A 20,051-nucleotide genomic window follows, 5' to 3' on the forward strand; every position below is an offset into this window, starting at 1 on the left:
GCCTCAATACTTTTTTTTTTTTTTTTTTTTTTTTTTGAGGTGGAGTCTGGCTCTGTCACCCAGGCTGGAGTGCAGTGGCGCGATCTCGGCTCACCGCAAACTCCGCCTCCTGGGTTCACGCCATTCTCCTGCCTCAGCCTCCCGAGTAGCTGGGACTACAGAAGCCCGCCACCTCGCCTGGCTAGTTTTTTTGTATTTTTAGTAGAGATGGGGTTTCACCAGGTTAGTCAGGATGGTCTTGAACTCCTGACCTTGTGATCTGCCCGTCTCGGCCTCCCAAAGTGCTGGGATTACCGACGTGAGCCACCGCGCCCCACCTGCCTCAATACTTTTTTTAAAGTTAATGTAGTTTGTGGTTTGTTCCTGTTCATATATTGATTTGACTTTATACCATATACTGGAATTGGGAGGTAGCTGAGAAGTCTAGCTCAGTCCCTTTCAGGTCTTGTTTTGTATCTTTCAGTAAAATTCAAAAGTTTTTTATTTTCGTTTTGTTTGTTTTTTTGTTTTTATTATTGTTTTTGAGATGGAGTCTCACTTTGTCATCCAGGCTGGAGTGCAGTGACGCACTCTTGGCTCACTGTAACCTCCACCTCCTGGGTTCAAGCGATTCTCCTGCCTCAGCCTCCAGAGTAGCTGGGACTACAGACACCATCACGCCTGGCTAACTCTGAAGTTTTAAAAACAAATCTCAAACATTTCTTGTTGAGGTTATCCTTATTTATTTTTCTTAAATTATGGATGGGATTTTAAAATATTTTTAAATTGTTTATTACTGCTACACAGAAGAGCTATTGAGATTTGACTGTTTCATTTATATTCAACTAATATAATTATTAACCTGATTTTAAAATAACAGTAGAGTATTTTCAGTTTTTCTAGGTTTATGATAAAAACCCTGTAAGCTGATATGAATACAGTTGACTTATTTTCCCTTGGTGATACAATAATTTAAAAAGACCCTTAAATTGAGTATTAAAGCTGAGCTTTTGTATTCTTTGTCCGTTAGGAAAAATAGGGATGGATTAAATACTTCTAACTATAATAATTGTATTTTCTCTTCCTTTTTCCTAGCATATCTTATTTTGATGCTCTGTTAAAGCCCTGGCTGTTTGTGTATTTTTCCTCTGCATTTTCCTCATCTACATATGTAGATGATGGTGTAGACAGCAGAATCAGAGGGAGATCAGAGGCAGCTGGGCTTCTAGCTTGGGGATTGGGAGCAGAGTGAATCCCATGGTAGGGGATGGTGCAGGTTAGGTGTGAGACAGGCTGAATTTGGGAGAGAACTGGCTGTCTGCCTCTGTTCACAGGTGACCCTATCCTTAAAGGCAAGGCAGGAGACATAGTTGTAGGGATGGGCTTCCCATGGACTTACGATGGTCCCTGCATTTGAGCTCAGATCCTCACCAATGCTTTTGCGGTGTTGATGGCATACCTTTTTGTATGTCAGTTTTTTGATAAATCAAGAATAGATTGATTTAAAAATATTTCTGCAGGAATGTTTAAGAGTGTACATGGGATATGCAATTTCTAAACGCTTGATGGTCTTTGAGTGCTTGAAGATAAACAAAGGCATTGTGACTTGAAAGTAGTAGTATTTTAGGCTGGAAATTCCGCCTGAAATGTGTCTGATAAAGAGTTAAACTATTTTCAGAAATGAGGATGCGTGCAGCCCGTCCCTGCGATGAAAGGCCATTTCCCACTGATTTGATCACACTCTTTTTTCTTAAGCCCTGCTTCTTCCCATATTCTGTGCTTGGCATGGTCATTAGGGACTTCCGCCATCGGGGATGGGATGCTCCTGGCTATTCCCTGAGCTATACTTACCCACAGCGTAGTTCTGTACATTTCCTGGCAGTGTGTGGCGTGTACATCTAAGTGGTAGGACTTAGGGAAATCACATGATAGGCAGCGCTGTAGAGGAGGAGAATCAGTTGGGGTTGCTAGCTTTTAATTGAAGTTTAGTTGGAGGTGCAGTGAGGTGAGACTGTTATGACAGATTTCAAAATGTAATGATAGGAAAATGAGGTGGGTTCATCAAAGTCAGGGTAAATACGGAGCAACGGCTCAGCAACTCAGCGTGAAACAACAGCTACAAACCCTGAAAAAATACAGAGTAATTAAAATGTGCATTGTGCAGCCCTCCTTCTCAGTGGGTACCTTTCCAAGGAAAGCAGTAACTTTATTGTGAAAAATATAAACACGAATTTGGAGACGTAAATTACATGCATATTTTAATCTTGTTTATAAACATGGAAAGTTTTCAAAATGTAAATATAATCACAGTCAGCACACAACTGCAGCTGAAACCAGGTTTGAGAAAGACCTCAAGAAGGTAAAAGGTCCCCCAGATCCCCCAACCCCAACCCTATCGATCTACCTACCCTTTCTGTATATTTGGAGAAGATGAGGTGGAATTCTATCCTCCTCATTCTAAGAACACACACCCTTATCCCTTATTTTTTAATGTCACAAATGGGTAGTAGATTTGACTTTTTCTCTCTACTTCCCCTCTCCTCTCTTCCCCCTTTGGTCTACATGTGTGGTGTTGGAGATTAGCTAGTGAGAGGCAATGGTCAAGCATTGAGTAATCTGCCACGTGGAAAGGAGGAGGAAATTTACCCCAATAGTATCTGCATTCTTTGATTTTCATGCCGTGATCATGCAAGTTACCACAAAATGAGCCAGCTCTAGGGATTAAGCTGAGGGAGACAGCATGAGATAAGTAGAGAACTCAGCGAGCTGGTGTTGAAATGTGAGTGGATTCTGCCTCAACTGTGCCTTGCTGCCACAATGATTTTTGGACAGAGCCCTTCACTTTTCTGAGCCACTGTGTCTCCATCTGTTAAAAGTCATTGACTTGGCCTGAAAGGAGCTCCAAGGTTCTTTCCCATTCAGATTTTCTACGATACTGTAGCCCATGGATTCACTCCAATCTAAGTGGGGTCCTGGAGATTCAAACCAATGTGGTACTCTTCTTGAGTCCCCAGAACATTTCTCAGGGTTCTGAAAAGACTCAAGAGGCTCCTCTGCCAAAGACTGTCCATGCTGTAATTTAAGGCCAGGACTTCCTGAGACTGTCGTTAGAAGTCCCTGATCCTGGCCTCATTTCTGCTGCCTCCTTAGCTTTACAAAGGGCCTTCCTAGTAGGGAATGATGTCTGTCCAGACCATCAAGGCTTGTGGTTGGAGCTACCATAGAGATGACTTAGTGTAAAGAGCCTACATCTGTGTCTCCAGTGATGACAGAAGTGTCTAATAGGGCATCTATCCTGCATTTCTCTCTCAGTGCATTTCCTTATTAGAGTAGAATAGTTGAAATTTATAGGATTGTAAGAGAGATAGTTATAAAAGCAACCTGTCATTTATATACACTACATCAAAAGAAATTAAAGTGTGGTATTCAGGGAAGCTTAGCTTTAAGGATTCAAACCCAAAGTTTAATCTGAAGAGTGTTTTTAGTATGCTGTTATATCTGGGTGATTCCACCAGGAGGACCTGAGGTCAAGTATTTTTTTGATTAATTGTTTTAGGGTAGAAAACAGAAAGCACACTGAAAATTCAGCATTTGCCCTGCCAGCATGTGACACAGTAGGAAATGGTTGGGACTTAGAAGTAGGATAAGAGACATGATTAATGATTCTGTAGGTTTGACAGTAGATTTTCTAATTCAGACCACTCATTCCCACCGTGAACGCCAAAGGAAATCTTTCTTCCAATGACCATCAAGCCCTGGTCTGACTGAGACTTTCCTATATAACCTTTGTGATGGTCACCTCAGGTTTCCCTGGAAGAGGATCAGGTTCCAAAAGAGCTCTCTGATCTAGTTTTATCAGAGTGTTGGAATGGTGACGTTTCCAGAGCAGTCCCGGGGTAAGGAATTGGGAATGGGAGTGAAAGCTTGTAGTAAGTGTGTGGCCAGCTGAAGCTTTTGGGAACACAGAAGGAAGGATGAGTATAGGAAAGGGTGTGAAGTGTTAGTAAAAGCACTGGTGTCATGACGTTGAACACTCTTTTTCTTGGCTCATAAGGATAGATATGCATGTTATCTTCATGCACTACTCGTAACGGTGGCTGTGCCTTGCACATTTTGTTGTTGGTCTTTTAATGATGAGACTAGAATGAAGCAAGAAGATAACATTCCTGTTTTAACGAAAATTCACCAAATAATTGACAAGAAAATAAACTTCACCTAGAAGTTCCCAGACGATTGTGTCAAAGACCTATACGAAAGAGCTAAAACTGTCTGTAAAACTCTTGAAAGAAAATAAACATACAGGGAAATTTTCATGGCTTGAATTTAGCAATGTTTTCTTAGATAGGATACTCAAAAGCTCGAACAGCAGAAGAAAAAACAGATAAATTAGACTTCATCAAAATTAAAGTTTTGTGCCTCCATGAACACTGCCAAGAGCATGAAAAATAACCCATACAACGGAAGAACATATTTGTAAATCATATACCTGCTAAGGGTCTGGTATCCAGAATATACAAAGAACTCCTATAACAAAACAACGAAAAGACAACCCGATTACAACATGGTTAAAGTACTTGAATAAACATTTCTCCAAAGAAGATAAACAAATGATCAGTAAACACAAGATGCTCAGCATCATTAGTCATTAAGACAATGCAGATCCGGTGGCTCATGCCTGTCATCCCAGCACTTTGGGAGGCCAAGGCGGGCAGATCACGAGGTCAGGAGTTCAAGACCAGCCTGGCTAACATGGTGAAACCCCATCTCTACTAAAAATACAAAAATTAGCCTGGCATCGTGGCACATGCCTGAAGTTCCAGCTACTCGGGAGGCTGAGGCCAGAGAATCACTTGAACCTGGGAGGCAGGGGTTGCTGGGAGGCAAGATCATGCCACTGCACTCCAGCCTGGGTGACAGAGCGAGACTCCATCTCAAAAGAAAAAAAAGAAAATGCAGATCAAAGCCACAATGAGATACCATTTTTTATCTACTAGGATAGCTATTATAAAGTAGAATAAAATAGCAAGTATTGGTGAAAAGGTGGAGAAGTTAGAACCCTCATACATTGATGGTGGGAATGTAAAATGCTACAGCCACTGTGGAAAACAATTTGACAGTTCCTCAAAAAGTTAAAACAGGCCAGGCACGGTGGCTCATGCCTGTAATCCCAACACTTTGGGAGGCCGAGGCGAGTGGATCACCTGAAGTCAGGAGTTTGAGACCAGCCTGGCCAAGATGGTGAAACCCCATCTCTACTAAAAATACAAAAATTAGCTGGGCATGGTGGTGGGAGCCTGTAATCCCAGCTACTTGGGAGGCTGAGACAGAAGAATTGCTTGAACCCAGGAGGCTGAGGTTGCAGTGAGGTTGCAATGAGTCAAGATCGTGCCATTGCACTCCAGCCTGGGCAACAAGAGAGAAACTCGGTCTCAAAAAAAGAGTTAAGACAGAGATTACCATGTGGTAACTCTGTGTGGCCTTGGGCAAGTCATGTAAACTTTCTGGGCCTAGGTGAAAGACTTGGATAAATCCCTTAATTCTGGGTAGGAGAAGGTCTCGATCACGTGTGGGGCCTTTTCAAGCCTCATGGATCTTCCTTCACCCTGGTGCCTTACTCAAGTGAAGGGGAGAGTATTTCAAAGGAAATGTTCTTCCCCAGGACAAGGAATGAGCTGGCAGACACAGGGCACGGAGAGTGTGATGGCACGGTCCCTGGTAGAGCCTTTGTAATATTGTTTAAAATCCTAGTGCTGATTCTGATGAGCCTCATGCCCCTCAGAACTGCAGGCAGTAAACTCATTCATTTCTTCATATACCTACCACCAGCCAATAGTTACGGGGTGTGCCCCATGCTGTGTGAAGCATGGTGCTGGAAGACAGGGAGCCCCAGAATCCAGGGAGCTGATGTTTCAGAGGGAGGAGATATTACTGGAGACTTCATTATTGAGTTGCAGTCGTGGCGAGGGCTCTGAAGAAGTGGAGGCTGCTGTGGGCAAGCACTCCAGGGTCAGGGCGGCTGCTCTGAGGAAGCTGTGGATCAGCTGCTGTCTGAAGGATGACTTAACTAGGAACTAACTAGGAATGAATTCAGGAAATTAACTAGCAAAACCAGGAAAGGTGCAGATAGCATTCCTGGTAGAGAGGGAACAGTGAGGAGGAAGGGAGAGTGGGCTTGGAGAAGAGACTGCGGAGAAGAGCCTCATTCCAGGATGTCACAGTGACATCTCCTCTCAGGTTGACATCCTTGAATTGTAGGACCAAGAGAAGTGATCTCCCTGAGACCACAGGTAGGCACTTTCACCAGCATCCACTGCGTCTGTGTCCCCACCAACCCACATCCTACGCTCTTGGCTGTGTAGCCAGCAGGAAACATGTAGTATCTCTGGAACTTAAAATGCTCCCCCGAGTCGGCTGTGACCTGAAGCCACTGCACCTCGGAACCTCTTTAATCTGCACAGCACAGGGCAGCATGAGTGACAGAACGAGTGACTCGAACGTGACGCCCCACATGCCAGACCAACATCCAGAGGATGTTTCTCTTTTTGGTCTTTCAGTTTTCTGCCCATCAAACCGGTAAACCAAGGCTCTGAGGACGGTGGAACTACCAGACTTTTACTTAAGCAGCAGCACCCATTGTGGTACTTGGTAGGCCCACCGCGTGTATTTGGTGGATAAATTGGATCCACTGTTGTAGCGGAGGCCACAGTTTCCGCACGTTAGTGGCGCCCAAGGTGGATGGAGCTCATACCTGCAGGTCACGTTCAGTGCCCCTAGGAGCCCATCCCGGGTAAGGGGTGTGGTTTCAGGGGCCATAGTTGAGCCTCTCAGGTGTGTGCGTGGTGCTCCAGCCGGAGATGGGGGAGCAGCAGCCACAATGGGAGCTGGCTTGTTAGGGAAAGAGCCTGTCTGCCAGTCCCGGCTCAGACATCCCCTCAACCTGTAACTCGATGAATTTTTTTTGGCGCGGGGGGCCACTCATTTGGAATCTTGCATGTCTTCTGTGTGGTCATCGATCTATTCCATCAGGCTTAATTTTTTTTTTTCTTTGCTTTCAGGAGAGTAGATCTGGAGAAACCAACAGCTGTGTTGAAGAAATAATCCGGGTAAGATAATTCTTTAAACAGTCTTACCAATCTGTGGGACATAGACTCTAAATGGGAAGGAAACCTGCGGCTCCATGATAAAGGAGCCCACAGTTTGTTGTTTGACGTGTACGTTTTCTGAGAGTGGTCATATAAGTTTTTGAAACAACACTTCTGTTAGCAATCTAGCAGCTGTACCCCCTCTGGGCACCTCTGCACAGGCTGAGGTGACACCCTATTAAAGTGATCAGCTGGAAGACAGAAGGAGAGAATTTAGATGAAAAATATGCTGGTGCTCACATTTGGATGCCCCATTTATCACCCTGCTGTTTAAAAGCATCCTTTAATAGTCTGTACTTTTTTTGAGTCAGGCAGGGGTTGCCTGGTTATTTTTCCTGTAAACTTAATTGGAATCAGAAGCACTTGACAAAGAGGTAATGTTGAGGATCTGGAGCTCTTATTTCTCTGTTGTTCCACATGTTATTCGCCCTGTCACCCTCTGCGAGCCTGTCCTTTTCATCACCATTGTGGCTAGTGCAGGTTCCCTCCCTGAACCAGTTTCGTGCCCAGCTTGACTTAGGTTGAGCTGTTCTGCCACATCAGTGTTTTCCCAAATATTCAGACACATAATCAGGATGTCGTCATCAACCCATATTTTCCTTCACTCATATTTTTTCGGGGGAGTTACCTAATAATTTATAGTTCTCAAAAAGCTGATACTACACTGGGCAAAACACCAAGACAAATTAGGCCAGATGGTATGGAATTTCACTGTTAAAAGAAAAAACTTTATTTTCATTTAATATGGTCCTTTCTTTTGGATATCCTACACACTTTTTTTTAATGCTGGTGAATTACAGTAATATAATTACTTGGGTTAAAATTTTACATTCACAACGATTTTAAAAAGCAGAATGTTTTTCTTTCTGGAAAGCATTATTTCATAAATAAGTCGCACGTTGACCAGAATAACTAATTGAAGTGTGATTTGTTGAATTCATAATGATTTTTTTTTCTGGCAGAGATTTATAGAGAAAGCAATTGTCAAAACAGGCAGCTTCATTTCTGGTATTTAAGTATATGTTAAATAAAATAGTCTATTTTGTATCTATATTGTCTCTATTCTGGGGCTTTGTTTCCAGTTAAAGAACAATCAACATAAGATGCTGATATAACTTTTCCTGTTTTTCTCTTTCAACATACTTTCATGTTTGCAGTTCACATATTCCATTTTTAAGCCATTTTCCTTTGATTGGTTATGGTGTTTATGTCCGCAAAAAGGTAATACCAGAACACACCAATCCCCTCTTTGGTTTCCCTAAGTAGAAAAATTCTACCTTCTTATTCTGTCTTGGCCCTTCTGAGGATATGGGAGAAATCCATCCTTTGATGTTCCTATTCTGTTTTCCATACAAGGCTTGAAGTTTGAATAAAGACTTGAGTAATTTACACACCAAAAGAATAGAGTTTAGGTAAAGCAAAATTCAATTTGAATAAAACTGAGTGTCACAATCAATAGCTCATTCAGCTTTACACTTACTGTTTTCTAAAGAGAGCTGATGAGAGCCTTATGTCCCCTCACCCCAGTCCTCCCCTCCCCACCCTCCCACCGCCAGTGCTGCACCTGTGCCACACCCTCTTCAGATGAGCCCTGAAACAAAGGGAGAACATGGACCCACCGGATCACTGATTTGTGTCCATATGCAAGGCTGAAGTTTGCATGTGTGTGCAAGAGGGCAGTGGAGATGGTGGCTGGATCAGGAGGCAGCTGAGCTCCAAATTCCACTCTTCCTAGCCCATGAGCAGCAGTCAGGAGGGGAAGTGGGATGGACGAGGAGGAAAGAGAGATGATGGTGGCACTAGTTGAGCCTGGAGCTTTTTACTCTCTCTCCCTACTTGTCAGCCTAAGGTGTCAGTAGTAGTAGTTGGTATCTGGGGAGCTCCTAGGGGATCGGGTTAGTGTTCCCAGTGTTTCCTGGAATGGCTTTCTGTCTATGCCTGCATCACTGACATTAGTCATTCTACAAGATCATCTACCCCTCTTAACCTCCAAACACAAGCATAGGACTCCTTCTTGATTACCGCCCATAGTATTTGTTGTGTATCTGTCACACACCAGCCTTCCTCCAAGATTGTGGCCCCAAGGAGAGGGAAAGCCAGAGTGGTTGGTGAGTAGGTAGATAAAGCTAAGCAGGAGAGGCATAAGGAGCTAGGTCGTAGATCCTGTAAGATGGGGATCAGCTGAGCATTTGAGCAGAGTGATGTGATCACATTAGCAGTTTAAATGCACCACTCTGGCTGCTATGGAGAGAGGATTCACGGGGAAAAGGAGAAGCAAGAAGGAGTGGGAGGCTATTGCAGGAGTCCAGACCAGAGATGCTTGGTGGTGCGCTCACGGCCATGGGAAACATTAGGGGAGATCCTGGCTTGTGGGAAGGGTGGAAATCATAAATTCATTTTTAGACATAGTGAGTTTGACGTGCCTTTGGGACATTCGAGTAAACCACGGAGAACATAAAACAACCTGTTGGAGGTCAGGAGGTCAGAGCAGAGGTCTGAGCTGTTAGACCAACATTTTGGATTAATTAGCATGCCATTGGTAATAACACCATAGAAATAGGTAAATTTTTCTGGAGAGAGACTAGAGACCCAGAAACAGTGAGAATCTAGATTCTGACTTTTAGAGACCAAGGGAAGGAATAGCGGCTGGCAAGTGGAAGTGAGAGAGAGTGACAAGAAACGTGGAGGGAAAATTATGATGGTGAAAAGTCGTGGAATCCAAGGAATGAGATTCAAGCTCAGTGGTGTTCAGAGTTTCTGAGGACGAGAAAGATGAGGATCTAAAACCACGCAATGGATGAGAGCCCAGAAACGTTGCTGGTGACCTTTGCGAGTGCCCTTTTTGTGGAGTAGAGGGGGCAGAAGCCACACTAGAGAAAAGAGAAAATGCAGTCAGTGAATTTAGAGACCTCTTGGGAGGAAAGGCTGTAGCTTCCCTTCAGCTCCCTTTCCAATTGCAGTACGTCCCTCATACAGTAACCACCACCAGGCGATGAAGAGCTGATGTTGACTGAGCGTGCATTATGTGTGAGGCACAGTTCTAAGCTGTGATTTAACCCTCACAGCTGCCTCATGAGGTCAGCGTTGGTAACATTCCCATTTTACAGATGAGGAAACTGAAGTGAGGATGAGTAAGACACAACTTGCCCAAGGTCACACAGCTAGCAAGTGGCAGAGCTGGGATTCTAATGAGGACGCCTTGCACAGCAACCTCTCTTAACTATCGTGCTGACTTACTAGATGAAGACGTTCCCCTGGCTCTTTAACGAAACCACTCAGGCAATTCGTCGTGAACGGGAGGTTTCCCGTTTCTACCTGTTTATGATTCGAAAGTGCCAGATTATGCATTTAGGCACTTAAATTCAGAGGTTTTATAGCCATGTTATCAACCTCATCTTTAACTTGTTCCTCTCTCCTCCTTATTTTTGCTGAGGTGACTGTTTTCAAGTCATTTGAATATTACATTGTGTTCTAACATATAATTATTTTTTATCCTTACTCAGAGAATTTTAATCCTGGGACCTAATAAATCTGTGTGTTATTGCAAATTTCTCTTAACTGAGGGAGAAATTAAAACAGAGTTCTGTGAGGATGGGCGATCAGGGCTAGAAGCCTTCGTGGCTGACATATGTTTGTAACAAGCAGTTTTCTAAGTTACACTCTATTTCATCCTTAAAGGTTCCAGTGCTGTAATACTTAGGTGCTTTTCATAGCATTATCCATTAACGTAGAATGGCATTAGCATTTGTTCAGCAAATAAAATTGGTTTACAACTTAATGGGTGGGGGTGCAGGGCTGGAATCTAGGATGTGCAGGTTTTATGCAAGGCAGCTCTACATGGCATTTGTTGAAGACACGCATAACATAGAGTGCCTTTGTAATAAGAGACCAGTGTTTGAGATTCTGGTTTGGAGTTAAGGAATGAATTTAGAGACAATTTCAGTGCAACATCTGAGCAGATTACTTTCTTGGCTGTCATCATCTTCGGCCACTCATTTAATTCCAGTGTGCTGCAAAATATTCTTAGGGAACATTTACATAGAGTTGCATTTCTGTTTATCTGAAGGGGGTAAGGGGTACTTGTTTAAATTTTGGAGACCTCAACCAGTTTCCTGACGTTATAGTGGGACACACTTGAGGCAAATAAAGTGAACTCATTTTTTCCTTGGTTTTCCAGAAACTCAGGAGCATCCTGGGTGGAATGATTTCCAGTTGTGGTCCTGGGAGATGTGTGAGTTGAGGGCACTCACCTGGGAAATGCACATGATGATAGCCTCTCACATGTACAGACCCCCGGATGGTGGGACAAGAGAAGCCTTGTGCTCACAAATATCAATCAAATGAAAACCTACTTGCCATTCTATGCCTACCGGAAGGTAGAGGACAAAGAGAGAACTTGTTTTCAGTGACCTATTTGGGGCCTCGTATGTATGTGGGCCGTTGGACTACACATTGTCATCCGTATAGTCCGTTCACATTTTTGTAACATCATTATAGTTTTTTCTTCTTTTTATCTGAGTGAGCATTTTCAAAAAATAAGTGCTTAAATGTGAATCGCATAGAGCAACAAGAACAAATTCTTGTCTTTATCCATGAATGAGGCTTTCGACTGCAGTGTTTTTTAACTGTGCAGAGTTGAAAAGGTTAATACGTGTCAACTCATAGTATCTATCAATACTTTCAAATGTGTAAATTCCCAAAACGCTTAACTTATGTTCAATCTGGGTCAAATCTTCCCTGCTTCAGACCAGGCAGGCTTTTTTTCTCTTGCTCATACTGTTTCCTTTATAAGTTATTTCATTTGTTTCCAAGAGCAAAGATTTCGTTAGTGATGAAATGAAGCCCAGCAATGGCAAAATCAATCCAGATGTAACTGTAGAGGTGCGCCATTAATATATCCCATTACTTGCTGTAGTTAAATAAACTCAAAAGTCAGCACAGTGGAGGGGTAGAGAAATTCACTGAGAAAAACCTCCAATAAGTCTAGCCAAGATAAGTTAGTTGACTTGGTAGTCCTGTGTTTTCTTTTTGCATTTGGCCATGTGAACGGTTAGGGACAGAAATACCATACTTTCATATCTCATTTTACATCTGCGAGATTAATTGTTAATAAATGCTGTTATACTAATCCTGTGGGGTGAAACCGAAAGCCCTTCCTAAATGGCTCCACTTCTACCTGCCAGGGGCACCCTAGTGCCTGCAAGCTGTGGCCAACAGCTTGCCACTGTGTTGCAGGGCCCTGTGACTACAATCTGTGGACTTGGCAGTGGCTCTGGAGGTGTTCATTTTCTAACAGAGGTGGGACAAGAGACCACCTTAATTCAGAATCTGTTCTGAGCCCAGAGGCTTTGGGGTGATGGGTAAAGGAACACTGGAAGTCCAGAAGCTCTTGTTGAGAATGAACAGCTTTGCGCTTCGATAGTTACCTGTTTCATTTTGATGCATGTCGTTAGAAATCACAAAGTTGTTTGCAGAACCATATGCCTAGAAGATAAAGGGAATGTTAGCAGCCCAAGCATCTAAAAGTCTGTGAGATGATAACTTCTGCCCTAACAGTAAAAAGTGGGTTCTGATACCACAGTCAGTATCTTTTCATGGGGCATTTGTCAGTATTTTACTGTGAAGGTTTCACAGTTTCTTGGAGATACTTGGAGAACTTCAGCACTACACTAGAGGACCAAGGCAAGTACGTCAAATAGAAGTAGATGTACTCAGTACCTTCGAACACCTACCACATGCAGAAGGCACTGAGCAGGTGGGATTAGTGAGTTAGAGGAGGAATGCAGGGGAGAAAACAGCGGTGTGCTTCTTTCAACAGCAGGACTTCTTTGAAAGGTGGTTTGCAGAGAGTCCAGCCCCAGCAACACAAAACAAGAGGGTAGTAGAGGGGTGGGACTGGAGCTGAGAGAAAACAACCTTACTGGTCTCGTGTGTGTGTGGGCCATTGGACTACACATTGTCATTCGTGTAGTCCATTCACATTTTCATAACATCTTTATGGTTTGTTCTTCTTTATATTTGAGTGAGCATTTTCAAAAAATAAGTGCTTAAATGTGAATCACATAGAACAATAAGTGCAAATTCTTGTCTTTATCCATGAATGAGGTTTTCGATTGCAGTGTTTTTTAACTGTGCAGAGTTGAAAAGGTTAATACATGTCAAATCATAGTATCTATCAATACTTTCAAATGTGTAAATTCCCAAAACGCTTAACTTATGTTCAATCTGGGTTTCATTTGAGTGTTCTTCTCCAGCAGTGAAATGCTAGTGTTCAGTACTAGCCAGCTAACCTGGTTTATGTCATTTGTTGACTTTATTTAAGACAACCAATGCAATTTTATTTTTTCTTTCTTGTTCCCATACTTTATATCACCATACGTATTCATCAGACTTTGAAAACTTACTGGAGATGAGAGCTGAAGATTACTTTTATAGTTATTATATTTTAAGGCATTTAAAAGGATTTTTGGAATGCAATTTGCATACAGCAGGTGCTCGAATAACGTCATTTCATTCAACTTTGTTTTGTTATAAGGTTGATGAGGAAAAAACCCAGTTCCCATCCAGGGCCACCGTGTGTGGAGACAGTACATTGTCCCCATGTCTGTGTGGGTTTTCTCCAGTTTCCTCTCACATCCCAAAGATGTACCCTTTAGGTTCACTGGCATGTCTTCACTCAGTGCCGGTGAGTGTGGGTGTGCATGGGTGTGCCTTGCCAGGGGTTGGCTGGCGACCTGACCAGGGCTGGTGCCTGCCTTTCTCCAGCCACCCGCCTCACTGAACTAGGATAGGTGGCCTGAAAAAGAATGAATGAATAGAAATGATTCTAACATAAAAATTCATCAAGTCTACAATAGTCATACAGATGCACAACACTAAACAGCGTGGTATGAAAGGACCAGGTGAGCAGGCCCTGTTGTGATTGTCTTTGTTTTATTTTGTTTTTGTTGTTTTTATTTTTGTTTTGTTTTGTTTTGTTTTATTTTGAGACAGAGTCTCACTCTGTCACCCAGGCTGGAGTGCAGTGGCACAATCTTGGCCTCCCGGGTTCAAACAATTCTCCTGCCTCAGCCTCCCGAGTAGCTGGGATTACAGTCACATGCCACCACACCCAGCTAATTTTTGTATTTTTAGCAGAGACGGGGTTTCACCATGTTGACCAGACTGTTCTTGAACTCCTGACCTCAGGGGATCCACCTGCCTTGGCCTCCCAAAGTACTGGGATTACAGGCGTGAGCCACCACGCCTGGCCCGTGATTATCTTTAAACTTCGTGGCAGGAGGAGGTGCTCCTTACAATTTTTGCTTTGCAGACATTTATTCCTTGATGGAAACCACCACCACTACAACTGCAATCACTCACTGATTCACCAAGAATGGTGTCAGTAGTTGTCTTACTTGGTTATTTATTTATTTATTTTTATTTATTTATTTATTTATTTTACTTTAAGCTCTGGGATACCTGTGCAGAATGTGCAGGTTCGTTACATAGGTATACATGTGCCATGGTGGTTTGCTACACCAATTGACCAGTCATCTACGTTTTCAGCACTGCATGCATTAGGTATTTGTCCGAATGCTCTCCCTCGCCTTGCCCTCCACCCTCTGGCAGGCCCTGGTGTGTGATGTCCCCCTCCCTGTGTCCTTGTGTTCTCATTGTTCAACTCCCACTTATGAGTGAGAACATGTGGTGTTTGGTCTTCTGTTCCTGTGTTAGTTTGCTGAGAATGATGTCTTCCGGCTTCATCTATGTCCCTGCAAAGGACATGAGCTCGTCCTTATTTATGGCTGCACAGTATTCCATGTTGTATATGTGCCACATTTTCTTAATCCAGTCTATCATTGATGGGCATTTGTGTTGGTTCGATGTCTTTGCTATTGTGAACAGTGCTGCAATAAACATTCGTGTGCATGTGTCCTTACAGTAGAATGATTTGTACCTTTGAGTATATACCCAGTAATGGGATTGCTGGGTCAAATGGTATTTCTGGTTCTAGATCCTTGAGGAATCTCCACACTGTCTTCCACAATGGTTGAACTAATTTACACTCCCACCAACAATGTAGAAGTGTTCCTATTTCTCCACATCCTCTCCAGCATCTGTTTCCTCACTTTTTAATGATCTCCATTCTAACTGGCATAAGATGATATCACATTGTGGTTTTGATTTGCATTTCTCTAATGATCAGTGATGACGAGCTTTTTTTCATATGTTTGTTGGCCACATAAATGTCTTCTTTTGAGAAGTGTCTTTCATATCCTTCGCCCACTTTTTGATGGGGTTGTTTTTTCTTGTAAATTTGTTTCAGTTCCTTGTAGATTCTGGATGTTAGACCTTTGTCAGATGGGTAGCTTGCAAAAATTTTCTCCCCTTTTTTAGGTTGCCTGCTCACTCTGATGATAATTTCTTTTGCTGAGCAGAAGCTCTTTAGTTTACTTAGATCCCATTTGTCAATTTTGGCTTTTGTTACAATTGCTTTTGGTGTTTTAGTCATGAAGTCTTTGCCCATGCCTATGTCCTGAATGGTATTTTTCTTACTTGTTTTATTAATCTTTCTTAATGTAGGCATAGCTCACATTTTTTCAGTATTTAATATTAAAAGTGTTTGGACCTTATGAAGTTTGGTGATGTTTTTGTGATCAGAAATGTGCTGTTTATATCAAAATCAGCCTATGGCGAAACTGGTTTTATTATATAGCATTTCACTTTGGAGCCTCAGTTTCAAAGACCCTATTGATGACATTAAGTGAGGACTTACTGTCGAGACACCAAAATATCTGCTGAAGTGATATTAGTACTTAAAATACGAAGGCAAATAAGATTCTACTAAAAGTATTTTTGGAGTGTGAATGTGTGTACATGTGTGATGTGTGTGTGCAATTCTTGTGCCATAAGATCCCTAGCGTGAAGGGCTCTGTGACCTTCAGCTCTACCCAACATTTTTAACTTTTCACTCTGACCTAGGAATTCCATCAGGCAGCTGGTCCTTACAAACAGGTCCTCGAGTGTAAGCCACCAAAGACCTTTCAGTCCCATTACTGCCTCCGTCAAATTCCCCAAGGGCCCTACAGTGTTTTTTCCCAGAAGCCTTGCTGGTTTCAGCCTGTGGCTGGGATCGGTATACTGAGTCATGGCCCTCTCTGGAAGTGGGTCCCTCTCATGGCAATCTCTGCTAGCTCACTACACGTTCATGCTTGGTGCCTTGCTTGTCCACTCTCTGGTCTGCACTGCTCCTGAGTCACTCCAGGACTGACAGGATGGAGTCCAGGCTGCTTCTCTCCAGCAGCCAGTGCTGGAGGCCTGGATCGTGGACCCCTCCAGGCAGCCAGCCGGTTACGACCGACCTCTGCTTTATGCTGGATCTCACTGCCAGGGCAGGATCACAGTAACTAAACTATCCTCTCTTCCTTGAAGGGTGACTTATTCCCCGCTGGAGCTCACCATCAATGCGATGTTCACCAGCATTACTGACTTGGAGGGTTTCCTTCAGTCAGTTTACCATGGACTTTATCAACCCCCTCAGGAACCTTTAACACACTTTTATCCCAATTGCTCCTGAATGAAATTCCAATACCACAGAGATACCGCATGTCTGTTTTGTGTATGGTATGTGAGTCTGCTTATACACAGAGTAAGGTTTTCTCATCCCCAAGAACCAATTTTGTAAGGTGCCCATTGGGAATGCCTGGCTTAGACCATCCCTGCTTGCTGCACACCTGTGACACCAGCACCTCCTTGTCACTCTCTTTATCACCCTCCACAGATGCTTCACTTTCTCTGTCCCCAAAGAGATGGATGCCATCCAGTGGGCACCCCTGGGCCAGTGACATCAGACGGTCACTGTGCCAGGCTCTGTTCTCGGTGCTGGGGGTGCAGGGGTGAGCAAAACAGGCACTACTGAAGCCAGCACAGGAGCGAGCACCCCCTCTCTCTGCCCTCTTCTAACCTGTCTCTCTACTAGCGTCTCATTCTCGGTAAACACATACAGATTCTTTCCGTCATATGTGTGTGCGTGTACATATATATGTATATGTGTGTTTGTGTATGTGTGTGTGTATATATATATGTTCAGTGCTGCTTTTCTTGCAGCTCTGTCTTCCTTCCTAACTAGACTCTCCAGACCAGTCTCTCTGCATCTTCACTTTCATTTCCCCTTCAACCAACTGCCATCTCTCCCACCACCTCCCCTCCTGAAATGGCTTTTACTGAGGTCATCACCCCAGGCTTGCTTATCAGAAGTACAGAGAGCATTTCCCCGTGTGATCTCTGGCAGGCATTTGATGTTGCTGACTGCAGGATCCACGTGAAAATGCTCATGCCCTTGGTGTCCGTCACACCCTCCCGGGTTCACCCACTTTGTGGTCCTTTCTCCTGGGTCTCCTCGCTTCCTGTAAGTCCCCCTCGATGTTGGTGTTCCTCAGGGTCCCATCCTCACTCTTCTCTTCTCACACGCTGTACTTCCATAGTGGCTGGTAACATCTGCGTGGGGATGGGTCTCAAGTGTGTCTCCAACCCAGCTCTGTTTCCTGAACTTCCTGTCACCTGCCCAGCGGCCACCAGATTGCTCCACTTAGCTGCGTCGTGGATACCTGCACCTTAACTCATCTCACACCTCTGTCGGCTCCTCCTGCAGCTTGGATTATCTTTATTCCCCGGCTGTCCGTGCTGTCGGGTTCTTCCTCTCCTTCACACTCACCATGTGCAGTTCCTCACCAAGCCTGTCAGTTCTGTCTCCCTCCAATGGGTCCACTTCTCTTCATCTCCAGCCATCTCCTTGTTCATCCACCATCCTTTCCTACACGACTCCGGAGACCTGCTTGCCAGCCCTCTGCCTCCCGCCATTCTCCACGACGGAGGCAGAATGCACTTTCCAAAGTATAGGTTTGCTGGAAACCTGTTCGTGGCTCTCCCCTGGGCTCAGAATAGAGTCAGACCACAGACCCCCAGGCATGGTTTGCAGAGTCGCACGGGCTACGGCCATGCATATGCCTCCAGTCTCATCTTTCACCACGATGCCCCTCACAATCCATGCTGCACTTCTGCAGGTGTAACCACTGCTCTCCCTGTCACCTCTGGGTGCAACTCATGCTCTTCCCCAGCCCTGGCACACACTCTGCCTACCCCTGACCACACATGTAGCTGACCGACTCCTGCATATCTTCCAAGCCTCACTAGAGCTATCACTCCCTCCAGGAAGCCGTCGTGATTCCCGAAGTCTGAGTTAGAGGCTCCTCTTCCGTGTCTGCCAGTTACCCTTTATTCTTATTGCAACACTTAATGTGTAATGGTCTTTCTTATTTCCTCCAGGACTGTTGTCATCTACCTCCATGGGTGTGCACGATGGCAGGCACATGGTTGACATTTAATAAAAAGTGAATAAATGGCCGGGCAGGGTGGCTCACACCTGTAATCCCAACACTTTGGGAGACCGAGGCGGGTGGATCACTTGAGATCAGGAGTTCGAGACCAGCCTGGCCAACATGGTGAAACCCCATCATTACTAAAAAACAAAAATTAGCTGGGCATGGTGGTGGGTGACTGTAATCCCAGCTACTTGGGAGACTGAGGCAGGAGAATCACCTGAACCCGGGAGGCAGAGGTTGTAGTAAGCCAAAATCGCACCACTGCACTCCAGCCTGGGTAAGAGAGTGAGACTCCATCTCAAAAAAAAAAAAAAAAAAAATTAAGTGAACAAATGGATGAAGAATATTGAATGAGTGATTTTGACCTCTTGCCCAGTGTCTCTTCTTGCTCTTCACCCTGTTGTCCTTCTAGTCCTGAGGCAAAAGGTTCAAGGTACCATCCCCTAAAACATCAGCTCTCCAAGGACTGCCAAGACTGTTGTGTTACCTGGAAGCATTAGAACACATTGGGTTGCATAATTGGCACAAATACAAGAGAGGAAAATTCACATGCTAACCCCCAAGGGCTAGAAACAGGAGGGAGTGCAGCAGCTCCTGCTAAAGTTTGTGTCAGAAAACTCAACCTTTTGTATCTGCCACTTGTATCCTGAGTATCTTTCATGAGACTGAGCCTTTCATTTTGATAGGTAATGAATTTTTACAAGTTGAAGAAATCAAGATAATACATTTGCAGGGATAATTTGGTTAATTACCATGTTGCTGCTGGTAGAATCAAGGGCTGGAAGTCAAAACTGTTTCCACTGCTAATATGCTCTGTGTAAAGCAGTTCTTGGAACAATTAAAACACGTCTATCCAAAGTCATCAACTCGAGACATACATTTTAAATTTGTATTTATTATCATGAAAATCACATACAGTGTCCTCTGTTATTTTTTCAAATTAAGGGTTGTGAAATCACACTGATTTGCTGCAAATTACTATTGTACACACACAGATCTTAGAAAATAATTTCTAAGGTAGAAAATGATCATTTGAGGATGAAAGCGATATAAGCCTTGAAAAATTAGAACATCTACCTAGATAATAATCATATATCTTAAATAAGACATAATTACCTTCTTATAGTCTTGTAATTATTTAGTTCATTGTAACCACAAAACCTCAGAAACCTAATTTCTCCTTCGCCATTGCATTTATCCATTGTTTTGTAAGTTCTGATAAATCTGATGTGTGGATGTGCTGTTCTTTGATTTTATGCTCATTGGATTCAGTGGAATGTAAGTTCTGGGAAAATGCAGGGTTGGAACTCAGACATTTCCAGAATTCTTCCAGTATGCTCCCATGTTTATTTGCATGTTGTTTTGTTCTGATTTTGGAAGCAGTCCACACAGCCCATAATTTCAGAATCGCTAACCCACCGCTGGGGTTCTGTAGCCTCCTAAATGAACTGTTTTTTGAACATGAGCCATTATTTCGTTAGCCCAGAACTCCATTCCTGGGCCCACTTGTACCCGGAAATTCTAGAAAAGTGCCATGCGCAGCACCTCTGCGCTCTAGAGACCCTCC

General features: G+C 43.6%; 1 protein-coding gene across 1 annotated transcript in view; it reads left to right on the plus strand.

The window, feature by feature from the left end:
- The window catches only part of AFF3 (AF4/FMR2 family member 3), a 580,919-nt gene that overhangs the window by 261,955 nt on the left and 298,913 nt on the right, over nucleotides 1-20,051 (plus strand). The window contains exon 7 of the mRNA XM_025354195.1: nucleotides 7,035-7,082. Coding sequence (XP_025209980.1) covers nucleotides 7,035-7,082 — 48 coding nt within the window. The remainder of the gene's footprint in view (nucleotides 1-7,034; nucleotides 7,083-20,051) is intronic.

The sequence above is a fragment of the Theropithecus gelada genome, chromosome 13 (assembly GCF_003255815.1).
Source record: "Theropithecus gelada isolate Dixy chromosome 13, Tgel_1.0, whole genome shotgun sequence".
In the NCBI taxonomy this organism is placed as follows: domain Eukaryota; kingdom Metazoa; phylum Chordata; class Mammalia; order Primates; family Cercopithecidae; genus Theropithecus; species Theropithecus gelada.